Here is a 13843-nt window from a genome sequence, read left to right on the forward strand (position 1 = left end):
TTTTCAACAGTAATTTTACCAAGGAGATTTTAATTAAGGTGATAAAGGCCAGGATGAAGTAGTAGATAGTACTGAACATTTAAAAACTGGGTGACTTTCAAAAAGCATAGATCGTCTGGACAAAACTCCATAAATGATAGCAATCTCTTCTAGATTTAAATTTCTGTGTCCCACTAGCAGTTGATCTTCAACCAGTAATGCTGAATCTAGCTCTTTTGTTTTGTCTAGCCCAAGCCTTCCAAGAGGGCAGCTAGTCCATACGGCAAAAATTAGCTTGCCAAATCCATTGTTTCCCTTATTTCAGTGGTTAATCACTCTTACTGCTAGGGATGAGAGCCTTTAGATTTACCATGTTTCATCCTCTAGGTATGGGTCCCCATTACACTTACAGAGTTCACTTTTCTCCTCACGTTGATGTCACCCATGTTAAGTTATATGAGGTCTGATAGGAAATACAGGAAGCTAAAGGACTATTTTTGTGGCTCTGTACAATTAAGAAAAATATATTAAAAAAAAAAAAAAAGAAAAAAAACCCACCACACCTCTGTGTGGTATGTTTTTGCACAGCAACCTCTCTTGTGCAGAGGTATTGCTTTCCAGGATTTCAGAAATGTCCTTTTTGTCAGTTTACCCAACACCTCCTGCTTCTAGGAGTGTATGAGTGTATGATTACAACTTTCTTGGAGGGGCCTACACTGCTAGTTGTAGAAGGTGGCTCTATGCTAAGGCTAGAACATGTAGACTTGTGCCCTGAGGAACCCCACTACAGAGCTCATACTGGGTTATGACTCCATGTACCTGACTCCCTCAACAGCAACCAAGATCTGTAAATGTATTCAGTATTCACCATGTGAGATACTGAATGTATTGCAAATGCTGTGCAAATGTTTTTGAGCATTGTGAAAAAAAAGGCATTTCAAGTTCAGTAATCAGATATTCTTGAAGAATTAAAGGCAAAATCTGTTTTGCAAAAAAGGCTAATAGCATTAAATGTACTTATACTCTCAAACTTCTTGTATGAATATTCACAGTCATTCTGTATCTGCAGTGAGCACTCTATTCAGCTAGGTAGACTGTAGTTAATTTAGGGCATTATATTTGCCTCTCTCAGGTATTGGCTCTGTGGTCCTGAAACACTATGCTTCTGAGTTAACGATTCCAAAGCAATTGTTTTTTTAAAAACTCTAATTTAGAGGGCTGTTCCCTTACTTTCTTCTGTGGTAACACCACCCATAGGCACACATTTTATTACTGGAATCTTCCCAGGCAGATTATAATTGGCAGTCATAAATGGAAGTCATCCCACCAGGCTTCAGCAATTCCAAATGTTCCTTCTCCAGGAGGTGTTTTTCCTGACTCATTGTTACTGCCCACACTGATAACACTGTTATAAACAATTGAAATGTTTTCCTCATTATTATTCTTTACCCTGTTGGTTCGGTTTGTTTGTGTTTCTTTCAGGTTTATACACTCATTTACCTTCTTAGCACTCCCCATGTGTTCCTTGTTTAACATTCTTGTGGTTACTCTCATCTGGCTCTAATGTAATGGATTACAGCCTGTGTGGGGGAGATGCAGCTGGTCCCATTCTGCAGGGGGCCCATCTTCCACTGTCCTAATGTGCAGTTGTGTGTTTCACAAAAAGAAATCTTACAGCTTCACAGAAGTTATACAGTCACAGTTGAAGGTTTAAAATATTTTTCAATTTTTTTTCTTTCCTCTTCTCCCTTGATGTTTATAGTACTACAGCTTCACCTGATAATGTTTTTTGTTCCAGCACTTCATGATAGCTTACCACAACTATTTCATAAATTCTGCTCCCTCTTGCTCCTTAATGTTGCCCCAGAGAGCATGTAACTTCACCCTTTTTGTTCTTGGGGAAGTCCCCAACCACTGAAGGTAGTTGGTTTAATTACCAGCACCTCTTGCACAAACAGAACCTGAGACCGAAACAAGAAAAAAGAGGTAACAATCAGACCATTTGGGTTTTGCCCAAAAAAAGTTGTTCTTCAGGTATTTCATGTCCATTTTCAAGTCATTACTCTGGCAATAAGAAATCATTAGGTTTGTTTCCCCTTACCCTTGTAGTACAAAAGGAGGCTGCTCTAGAGTCCTGACTTCTAAACTCTCCAACAAGTCTATTAAGTCCTTCTCTAACTTTTGTCGACTTTAAATATGCTATAGCCTCTCCCTTTTTTCTTTGTAAACTTGTTTTGCTACTTTTAGTCCAAGATCATTTTGTATGTACTTCAGCAGCTGGAGAAAATGCAGTTATGACCACCAGCAATATCCACTGTTACTGAGTCAGAAAGGTTTTATCAGCTTAGCTCATGAAAGCCTCCCTTTCTGCATTATAAATGTGGCACATATTTTAAATTTGTAGCACTTCCTTTGTTTTTTTCCCTTTATGATCGTTTGAGACTGTCAGCCAGTTTTCACTGTGCTTGATGTTTTCCATTACTTTAGCATAACTGATCTTAGCCACCCTCGTTCTCTGAGAACTACTAATTTAAAATGTGTTTGATTGTTTCTTCCTGCCCACCACTATCCCCTGTCACTGTGGACATCACTGTACTCTGAAACTGCAGGTAAGGGGCACAAAAGCCCATCACTGCCAGTTAAAGGAGGTTGACAACCAAGAGTGTTTTCATCCTACTAATCCTGCTGGTGAATGTGCTTTAATTACATGGAAAGTAGCTTTGAAAGATAAGATGCTTCATATTTGTACCAAGCAAATACCACCAGATAGCTGACATGGTACAAGTTAACCCCTTGGTTTACATCACAGCAGTGTGTTCTGGTACCTTTATGGTGTACCCCTACTGTGAAGTCAAACAAGACTCTAAGAGCACATAAACAGCAAGTGCAATTTGCTTTCCTTTTACATTGCCCTGTTTAGAATGGAGATTATTTCCTTGCATAATAGCCTTATCCTTCAAGTTCTCCTTCTGCTGCGCCTTGAAAAACACCATCTTGTGTTTGACATTGAAAATTGAGAGACAGATTCAGCATTTTGAATTCATTGCAGGTTGAAGTAGACAAGAGGGAAGGAGTACCAGCCAGGGGAAATTACTTGTTTAAACTTAAGATTATTTGTCACTTAGTAAAAGTATCCAGGAAAATGAAAGAACCTAAAAACACATAAGAAAAGACAGATAGGCTGTTATACTTTAAAAGGATCTCTCCTGAAGAAAAATCCCTTTTAAATATACAATAGGCAGCATAGTCTCCAGTGAAAACTATGAAGAGCCTGACATGCAAGCTAAATGTGTGCAGACAGCTACAGGGACTCCAGCAAAATCAAGGACATTTAGGATATCTACTCATAGCAAAACGCAGATCTCTAGCAGTCTTTAGAGCAGGTGAAGGTAATGGATACCTCAGTAATTATTAGTGACTTTTAGTCCCATCTTTCTTCAAAAAATGGTTATTCTGCCTGTTTTAGACATACATTCTGCCTTTTCATATCTTTTTGCCATGTGTGTTTTGAAATGCAGCATCTTTCTCTAAATTAAATCTACATGTACTCACTTCAGTGATATTAGTAGTAACTTCAGAAACAGAGAAACTAGTTACCTTCTGGCTCTCTACTGGGGGTTGGATAAAGCCCCAGGTACTTCTACCTGAAAGTTGTTACTCCAATACCATCTCCAGAGCAAACATCATGTTTCAGAGTAGCATGGTCCTGAGTGAATGTAGTAATCCACTATCCTTACCATCATTTTCATTACGAGAAATCATTTAGGGAAATATACCATTTTCTGGATTTGTTTTTGAATAATGAGTTGTTTTAAATATAATCATCTTAGATTCTCCTAACTCCTTCATTATACTGCATGATACGAGAGAGTTATAAAACAGACCAAGAAGAATTAAGAGGCTAAGAATACTTGTGGCCTTGTTAAATAGGTCATTTATAAAGAAAAAAAATGAATTAATATTTTAAACAAATATTAGTGATAACTAATATTCAAATAAGGTATTGGATAGCAGTACATTTAAAGAAGTTATGACTCATACATAGACATACGGTTTCAACCTTTCTAATGCAAACACCCATCTAAAATAAAGAAAAGTTAAAGTCTGTTAAATAGTCTAACTGTATATACCTTCTACAGTTCTGGCACTTAATACATATTTTTTGCCCTTCTGTGAACACTTTTCATCTGATCTTTTTTCTCCTTCAAAATTATAAATCTCCTTCAAAATATAGGATATTCCTGTGGGCAGAAAAGAAATTGTATTTTAGGTCGTCCATGTCCATTTTATTGTGAAATAGGCATCAGTCATCTATTTTACACCTTTTAATTGAATACAGAGTTTGGAAACTAGTTAGAGAAAAACACAGTTATTGTTACAACTAAAACATGTTTAGTCCAGCCACATACTGGCTTTCCATCTCCTGTGTAACAAAGCTTTTTCAGAAACATAGCAAAGAAAAACATAGCTACTGCAGTAAAGAAATTCAGTCACAGCCTAATATCAGTGTTTCCCATTGAAAAGTGAAATAATTGCAAAGAGAAGCCAAACAACTTGCATACAAAATGGAGAGTTGCCTTTCCTTATTTTAAAGGGACTTGCAGGTGGTAAGGAAGAGACTGATCTTTAGGATGGTATTCAATTCTATCACAATCATTTTCAAGTATTAAAATATGACCAAGAAAGGTATATGTAACGTCATCTCCAAAGGCTGATAGACAAGCTTGGCAGAGAAAGACTATTGTTACTCCTACTGAAAAGAGGAAAAAGAAAATAAGTGAAAATCCATGTCTTTACATCCTCATACCCCTATGTCTTTCCTTCTGAAACCTGGTTTGTGTTCACTTTTTATGCATTTATCATTTTGCTTCTCTTCCTATATGTAAAATTAGACACACGTGCATGTGACTTTAAAAAAAGAGTTTTTTCTATCTGGAGCTTTATCTAGTTTTCATCTCTTTATCAAAAAAACTGTGACAATTGTTTTTGGCTAGTTTTATTGTCAAACAAAGAAAAACTGATAGATGATTCATTTTGTTAATACTACTATTTTGGTTTTTTCCCTTGCTTCAGGCACTGGAAAAACACTGCAGAGTAGACGGTGGCTATTCTGGCATTAGAGATGTTTATAACAATCATGAAAGCCATGATGATGTGCAGCAAAGTTTCTTCCTTTCAGAGACACTCAAGTAAGTTAAGAAAGTTGACTTTCATTAATGGGAAGTAGTTGTGTATATCCTCTTTACAGATAAGTATTTATCTTTAGTACCCTTGACATTCACATAACAAAATCTGAGTGGAATAGCATAGCTTTTCTTAGGTGACAGGAAGCCAAATTGCCTTTTTTTTTTCCCCATCTATATCAATAAGCTAAGTAAGTTCCCTGACTTCTGGAAACTGTCTTTACTTCTGATAAAGGTACTTGATAGTCTTTGAGAAATTGCATCTCCTGTCTTTGATAGGATCTAATTATATATGCCAACACTAATGAAATAAATTGACTAGACTTATCATGCTTGTATTACATACTTTTCATTTGAAAACTGTAGAAAGAGAAAAAGAAGTCAATTTCCATGGAAAGCTCACAAGGTCTGTTAAAAAAAAAAAAAAAAAGATTTCATTATCTGTCATCATTTCCTGAGTTTTTAATGAGATGAACAAAGTTTTGGCTTGGTTTCCTCACTTGTTTTCTTTTGCTGTGCAAGAAGAAGTTGCAAGGACCAGAAAAAAAAGCAGTCATGCCATTTCAACAGAAAATTTAATACTCAAGTAAATGAAATATATGTTTTCCAGAAAACTATTGTAGTTTCACTCATAGATGTGGTCGCATTTCCTGCTTTTTTTCTTGCCAGGTACCTGTATTTGCTGTTTTCTGAAGATGATCTTCTTCCATTTGAACATTGGGTTTTCAACACAGAGGCTCATCCTCTCCCTATTCTTCACAAAGATGATGGGAATAAAGAAGAAAACCAGAAATAGATGAAGATTAAGTTATACTTTGTTTCATTCCTTATATTTCTTTCCAGGACTTGGGCACATAATTTGGTTTTAAATTCCTGAGTTAAATTTTTAAATCAAGTGTTTTGCAGTCTGTTTTCTTTAACAGTAAATATTTATTAATGGACCCAAACTAATTATGATAAAACCTCAGTCCTCAAATCCAGATGAATAACTTTTTAGAAGAGAAATAGGACATCTCCACAGATTCTATTAGGCTGCAGTGTCATCTTGGCCAAAAAGAGCAGAGAGTCTGCATGTTACTCGTTTCCTGTTACACTTTTAATTTGACTGCAAAATTCTTTTCTCCTCTGTGAGGAGATGTATGCTTTAAGCTGTAATATTTTGCCATGTTGCAAAAAGCCATATCGAATTAAGTATAAAGAGCTTTTTCCTTTTTTTTTTTTTAATTTTTTTTTTGTTCTATGTTAATTTGTTTTGTGTTTCATCCAGGACAAATATTGTGACTGTGACAGCCTCTTCTTATGCGGGTCTATTATTACTTGGTAAAGTGTCTGTATTTCACTGTCAATGAAGTCTACATAGGGGTATTTTCATCTCATGCAGACACAACTCTGAAATTGCAGTATATGTTGAAGTTAGACTGAACTAGTTTTTATGAATTTAGCACATTAGTCAGCAGACCTTAGTTTTTCAGGTTTTGATTAGAATATTGTAATAGAATAAATTGGTTTCTCCCTTTTCTAAGTGGTGTTATTCTTACGTGTTTAGTCAAGCTACTATGGAGTAAAATAAGGTAGTCATTTCTTACTAAGAAGGGGAATATTAACCTTCTTTATATATTTAGTCCAGTAGTTTTCATTTGATTGGTTGGCAAAAAAGTACTCAATGACATTTTCCTGGAAGCTGAATTATATCAGAGACAATTTGTTTGTTTCTCTAGGACTTTAGCAAACATTTAGATAGGTTCAGACTTGGCACCAGACTTGATAGTAATTTGTCACAAAGCAATTTAATATATATATATGAACGAAGCTAGATATTTAGATGCCTTGAAGAAAACTTGTCTCCTCGAAAGAAGATAAGTCATTCAGAGAGGAAATTACGCTGCATGGAACGAAAACTCTCTGACAGCACTGTCTTAACAGAAATGCAATGTGCTTAAAAAATATTCCCTCCCTAGAGCAGAGGCCTGGCTTACTAAGAAAGGTAACAACTTTGCCAAAAAATGTTTTGCATTGTGGTATCACCAAAGGGAAAAAGAAATGACACACTATTAATTCCTGGTTTTATTTAAGTCTGGTTTGAAGTGGTTTACATGATTTTTAAGTCTACCTATGTCTTCATTTAATGACAGGATGACTCTCATAAATTTTAGGTAGGAAACACGTGGCTTCTCATTCTGAGAAAGCACATAATTCCCTGATTTGACTGCAGCAAAACATATATGGTTCTGAACAGTAATATTTAATGGTATTTATTAAGATAGATATGATTAGCAATGCTGGACATGCGAGCTGAGGGAGCACAATTGTTTAGGCAGTAACATTTGCATTTTACAGTTACATTATTCCTATGCTAATAGACGTCTGCAAGGGACATTTTCTTAGGTAGAAGCCAGGAGGAAAAATTACTAATTACATTTTTATATATAGCAGCTGGAAGCTGACCCATAGACTTCACATTCTGGAGTCTTTACAGGCAGCACTGCCTCTCTCCTTTCCCTGCAGACGGAGAAGATGGCATGTGCCACATGAGCTGCCAAAGACATTTATGCGGGGGGCAAGGCAAGGTAATGCTGATCCTTCCATCACCCTTCTGAGCCTGGGCCATGCAGCACTGGGAGAAGGGATACAAATGGATGTGCATCTGCAGGTAAAGCTTGCTTCATGGAGCCAGCACATAGACTCAAAACTTTTTGTTTTACTGCCTTTTTTTCAATTATTATTTTCTATTTTAAAGTATGGATTCCCTCATGTCACAGTAGTTTTCTGAAACCAAGCAAGCAAGGATGAAGCCTTCGCTCTCTCCTCTGGTGAAAAGCAGAAATTCTGCTGATTTTGATGCTCCAGAATTTGTACTGTTGGAGGACTATACTTTCATTGTATTTCTTTGGAAATGGTATTTATAAGAGAGATTTTTTTCTTCCACCCCCTAAAGTACCACAGAGAAACTATAGCTGTGGAATAAAAACAAGACCAAAAATTCTCTTCCGTCTTTAACCAAAAAAATAATAATAATTACTTTTTTCTTAGGTATCTTTATTAGGTCACCTGCTGCTGCTGCCTACCACATGCATGTGCTGCTATAGGCCTCCTCTCAATTAAATAAATGCGACAACTCAGACAAAAACAGTCTTTGAAAAGTGCGTTTTGTAAGCCTCTTCTCTATGGTTTTCTTAACCACAGTTTGTTTCCCCCAGATGTTTCTAGTGATCTTGCTGATACTTAACAAGCTGAAAGGAAACAGTGGAGAACCAGATAGGTCTTCTTCATCTTTCAAAAAGCAGGCTTCAAACCCCCAACTGTGTATGCATTGGGTCTTATGTACTTAAATAGAAGTATCACGACTGTTTCCTTGTCATACAGACATTTCATATGGGTTTTTTTTTCGGTGTGGGAGTTATGATGATTTGAAAGAGCACAAATTTGATGTGACTGGTATTGGTATTCAGGTTGTATGTACAAACTGCACTATACTGTACTTTTTGTAAACTAATGTAAGTAGACGAGAAGATTGTACAACGTGTAGATCTGCCAACTGTAAGAAAAAAAATTTTCATAAACTGAGAATATATTGATTTATCTTTTTTTTTAAATAACCCCAAAACACCAAAGTTAGAGCAATCATTTTGAAACAGTCCACACTTACCATTGCTTGTTAGATTGCTGAAATAATATGCATTTTATTTCCCATTCACTTAACTAGCTGCATGGAAGTAGCTAGTAATGATCACTTTGTGTTCCCAGTTATTGATAAGAGCAAAAGAAATTGCTTGTTATTGGGGGGAGGGAGGAGACACACAGATAGGGACAAGGACATGGACACATTATCTTTGCATAAACACACTGCCCATACTTCTTCCATTTCGTTGTAGCATGATAAGGCATTTAAATCTGTATATGTTAAGTCATAAGAGGTAGATCATTTTAAATGGCACCCATATTTTTTCATGGGGGGAAAAATAATTTTTGATTGTTTGTGAGATAAGTATTGCATATGTGTTGGTTGTACACAGATTTTTGCAATGCTCAATGGCTCACTGTTTCTATGGTGACTTCATACATATCCATTTCTATCATGTATTTAAATTGGTTTTGATTTGTACATATTCCATTTAGTCTTTTCATCTTTATATAAACAAATTATGGAATACATAATAGATCAAGATGCTTAATTTTTAAGAACTTATATTTGTAAAAATTTCTCTATTGTGAATAAAGTCTTTTAATATATCTGTTCAACTTGTTATAGTTTTTCTTAAATGTGTTTCGGAAGTAACTACAGGAATCTGCTGAATAGTTTGGTTTGGCTGCTACACTCACAAGTTTTTGTCAGCAGATCAGTACTCTGTGTACTTGTTAAGATGCTATTCTTAATTAATGTCAGTGTATAGAATTTCTACCACTGAAGTAAGTTTCTAGAATTTTTTGTCAAATAAAATTCAACATACCAACTGCATTTGGTAGAAAGTGAGCCTACTGATGAAAAGTGGGAAGCTGGGAAGTCAGAGGTGGCAGGCAACAAGCACAGTGAAGGTCAGTCACTGCAATTCATGTTCTGCACAAGTGGGCTTCAGCTAAATGCTATTTAGGAGCAAACAGAGGAGTGGAGATGACAAGGCTGTCACAGTGCCCCGTGTTACATGACCATGTAATGAAATTCTGTCGTTAGCCCATGCTCCAGAGGAGAGAGAAACAGTTGTCATAGGAACTGTAACTATATTTTGTTTCAGAAGGATATTAAGCTTTCCAATCTAAATATTGAAATAACAGCTACACCTCACAGATAACCTTGTTTTCTCCATTTAGTAGAAAGCCTCATCCCAAGATGATACGAAAATAAACTGCTGTGATTTTAAGGAACTGTCTCAGTAGTATCAATTTCTGTCAGAGGACTTACTCATTAGACCTGCGTAAGTAATTTTTGAGGGTAGCTCTTAGATTTTTTTCAACACAGTTGAGTGTGCAGCTACACAGGGCAGTCCTTGGGGTAGTCAGCAGACAGTCCCTTCCTGCAGCTGGCTCCAGGATTATGCAAGCTGCCTACTCAACAAGTCAAACATGAGCTAACGCAAACCTTATTGAAGATCATTATTCAGAAGAGATGTAGATGCAAGCCAGGGTTAGAATTTCAACCAATTCAGTCACCTTAATTGGATGCTTGGTGGGGTTTGTTTTCTGCTGGGGAAAAAGGAACTACAGTGGAGTTGACAGTTATTCAAGACAAACAGGATTGCACCTGCACTGCACCATCTGCATTGCCCTATGGCCTTGCTCTATCAGAAGAGGGACTCAGCACTCACATGACAGCGTCTGCTATGGAAACAGTCCTTCATCTGGTCTGCCTTAATCTTGGGATTAGTCTGTCCTGGCTGATCTCAAATGCAGGAGAAAAGATTATGCATCAAAAAAGCAAACTGCCAAACCCAGGAAACAGTCACTGAGACTCAGAGTTCCTGCCTGAATACTGCAAGAAGAGATAAACCACAGGGTTTTGCTCTCTCTTGGTTTTATGCATTCATACATGCAGAGTGGTGGATGCGTTCATTCATACAGAGTGGTGGATGGAGCAAATCCCATACCTGCAGAATCCAGATAGAGCCCAGCAGACCATTAGCATTCAACAGTATCTCAAAAGCCAGCACTTTGACCCTCATTTCTCAGGTATCTGTTCCTCTATCTGCACCAGCTCTCATTCACCCTGTAAGTAAAATCACTGTTATAAACCTTCCCTTTGGAAGCCCCTCTCTAAAACGTTCACACGCTCTCCAGAATTTGTATGCACTTTGTGGCCAACTTGTGGAGGCTTTGCCTTTTATCATTCCTATACTGACATTTTTACCAGGACATAAGACCCTGCTCATTTATCCCTTCACTCTGACTGTGTGTTGCTTTCACACCATCAGAGTCACACAGAGCTATTATTAAAGAAAAAACCCAAAACTGGCAGTGTGATTTTAATATAGTGTCACATTCTAGCCCTTGATTCATCTGCCAAGCAACATCACCCTATGACAAGGGTACTTGCTGGAACTCCAGAAGCTTGGAGAGGTGTTATGGTGGTGCAAATGAGAGAAAAGCTCAAAGATACTTACTTCAGCAGTGAGAAGTAGTTAAAGGATGCTGATGCTGCAAAAAGCAATCCTACAGTAATGGTAGGTTATGTGATTTTAAGAAGTTCATCAGCACATATCCAAGGGATCACATAGACCATGGCATACTAAGGCACCACAGAATACCCTAACCCAGCTACTCCCAGGTCTATGGGAATCAGCCCTAAAACCTATCTTCACTCTCACAGAGTAGAACAGGCAGCATGTCAAACCCCTCAACTTCAAAAAACTCAGAATAAAAGTAGTCACATAATCTTGCTGCTTTCACATTTGCTAAGTACAATTGTATATTGTATATTCCCCACAGGAAAAAAAATTGTTACTTTGTAGTGCAAAGAGCTCTATCCATAAGCTTCATACTGTTCCCTCAATTTGCAATTTGAAATAGAACATTGTAATATTTTAAAAGTACAGTGCAAAGAATTGTATAGCAGGGACAAAGCAAGGCATGAGCAAAACTATACCAAATGCTGTATTTATAAGAGGTTTTGTTATAGTTTGATTATCTTTTAGCTAAAGCTAAATATTGGGGTACAGTTTCTTTCTGTTCCTTTTGCTTTTGGGTTTGATATAATTCCCAGCTTCTCTTGTTTGAAAAGCTTTTCCTCAGACATCTGCATTTAGCTTCCCAGTGCTACCAAATATCCATAGGTGCTCCATGTTTAAAAAGAACAAACACCACTAACACAACAAACAAAAACCCTGGAAACAACAAAAAAAAACCACAACAAAAGAAAGAAAACACACATGGCAAAACTTAATAGTCATTTAAATATTGAACTACAATTCCATGGTACATATGCAGAAACAGAACTCATTCTAAAACTGTATTTTTCACTTATTCTAAAAATCTATTTTTCCTGTGCAGTCATTGCAGTTTATACACCACCACCTAATCTACAACTGCAGCCCAAGAAAGATTCCTCCTTTATTTTCTGCCACTATTTTAACACTAAGCAGCAAATTGCTTTTTCTCCTGCTAGTTACAGTGTAAAGCCAATTCTCACCACCACGATCCCTATATTTGAGGGTGACCACACAAACTTGCCTAAGAGCAAACAAAATCTACCTCATCAACAGTTAACAAGGACTCCCGATAAAATACCAACTGAGCTTTAATCAACCACCACCCATGGAAGCTGGAAACTGAGTGCTGCCCTCTCCACAGTCCCAAGCTCCCATGCCCATGTCTCAGAGTGTAGAAAAACACAAGAAGAAAATTTGTAAAAGTAGGAGCAGCAATTTCTCACAGACACTGCGTGGATGGCCAAGGAAACTTGTTTTGGTGATTTAGCTCCAATGCAACCCGTGCCAGCAAAAGAGCAAAAAGGAAAGGAAGAGAAGTCTTAGAAGATGAGAAAGCGGGAGCTTGAAAGAAATATGCTAGAAAAACCTGAGAGTCTAAAGAACTTGTTATTTCCTCCTTTTTTTCATGAAGCAGCTTTCTACTGTAAGTGTCATTGCAAAAATACAGATAGATAGAAAACTAATTAAACACCTTCATGGTCCAATGGGACAGAGATGGAAAAAGGGTGCTTATTATCTTATCGATCACCACTCTCCTGCTACCCACGCATGCAAACAAGGGGCATAAGGCAAGGCAGGACCTACATAATAAGCAATTACCTGGAAAGCCTCCCCAGAGTCTCCCAGCAAGACCAGACCAGCACAGAGCACTGCAAGTCTGCCCCTTGCAATTTCTGCAAGGGCCCTTGGCTGCCACCATAACCATTTCCACCTTGAGAGCTCTGCAGAAAGTAAATTTACAAGTGTAGGCAGTTGCAACCACATCTAAAACTCTGAAAAACTACATTAAATTACAGAAACTTGAGGCTATAGAGAAAAATAATCCTGCTTTTGTCTTATGCTTATCTCTGATTTTTTTTTTTCTTAGTTCCAGAGTGGAATATATTTGTCCAGGAAAATACAATTGTCCACATCTTACTTTGATTCCACACCTAAACATTTCTCAATAAAAAAGAATAAGTGCAACTACACATAGACTCCATTCATGGATTATATTGAGATATATTTACAGATCTAAGCAAACCTTACAACTATCCACTTCTGCCATAAGATTTGATAGAGTATAATATAGATCTCAGTTTCTAATTCTCATTTCTTTCTGTTCCAAAGCAAAAAGGAGGAGGCAACAGCTTCACACTGAAGTGTATGAACATTTTCCAACTGGAAAATTAATTGGCTGCTCACAGTTACAACTTGTTTGGGGAACTAAAACTTCTGTCTTTATATCCACAGTATCACCAACACGAGTTAACTGGAAAAAACTTCTTGCATTAATGAGAATTTTTTTCTAAAAATAACTTATATAGCCAGAAAGCCAGCTCCATTTAAATCAGTGGCAAAGCTATTTTAGTGAAGTCAATTTTTCACTCAAAGTAAACAATTTCATAGAATTTTACATGGAGATTTATGGAGTGGATGCAGTCTAAGGAATGCTTGAGGAAAAAGCAGCACACATGCTTTTTTTTTCTTCTTTTCCTTCTTTTAGTTTTTAATACCCTACAGATGATCTGTTTCTCAAACATGGTTTTCTTAAACAATAAACAC

At 37.0% G+C, this 13843-nt stretch overlaps 1 protein-coding gene across 1 annotated transcript in view; it reads left to right on the forward strand.

The window, feature by feature from the left end:
• The window catches only part of MAN1A1 (mannosidase alpha class 1A member 1), a 145613-nt gene extending 136221 nt beyond the window's left edge, over positions 1 to 9392 (forward strand). Inside the window, 2 exon segments of the mRNA XM_032682664.1 lie at positions 5053 to 5168; positions 5832 to 9392. Coding sequence (XP_032538555.1) covers positions 5053 to 5168; positions 5832 to 5958 — 243 coding nt within the window. The 3' untranslated portion in view covers positions 5959 to 9392.
• The last annotated feature ends 4451 nt before the right edge of the window (positions 9393 to 13843 follow it).

The sequence above is a fragment of the Chiroxiphia lanceolata genome, chromosome 3 (assembly GCF_009829145.1).
Source record: "Chiroxiphia lanceolata isolate bChiLan1 chromosome 3, bChiLan1.pri, whole genome shotgun sequence".
Lineage (NCBI taxonomy): Eukaryota > Metazoa > Chordata > Aves > Passeriformes > Pipridae > Chiroxiphia > Chiroxiphia lanceolata.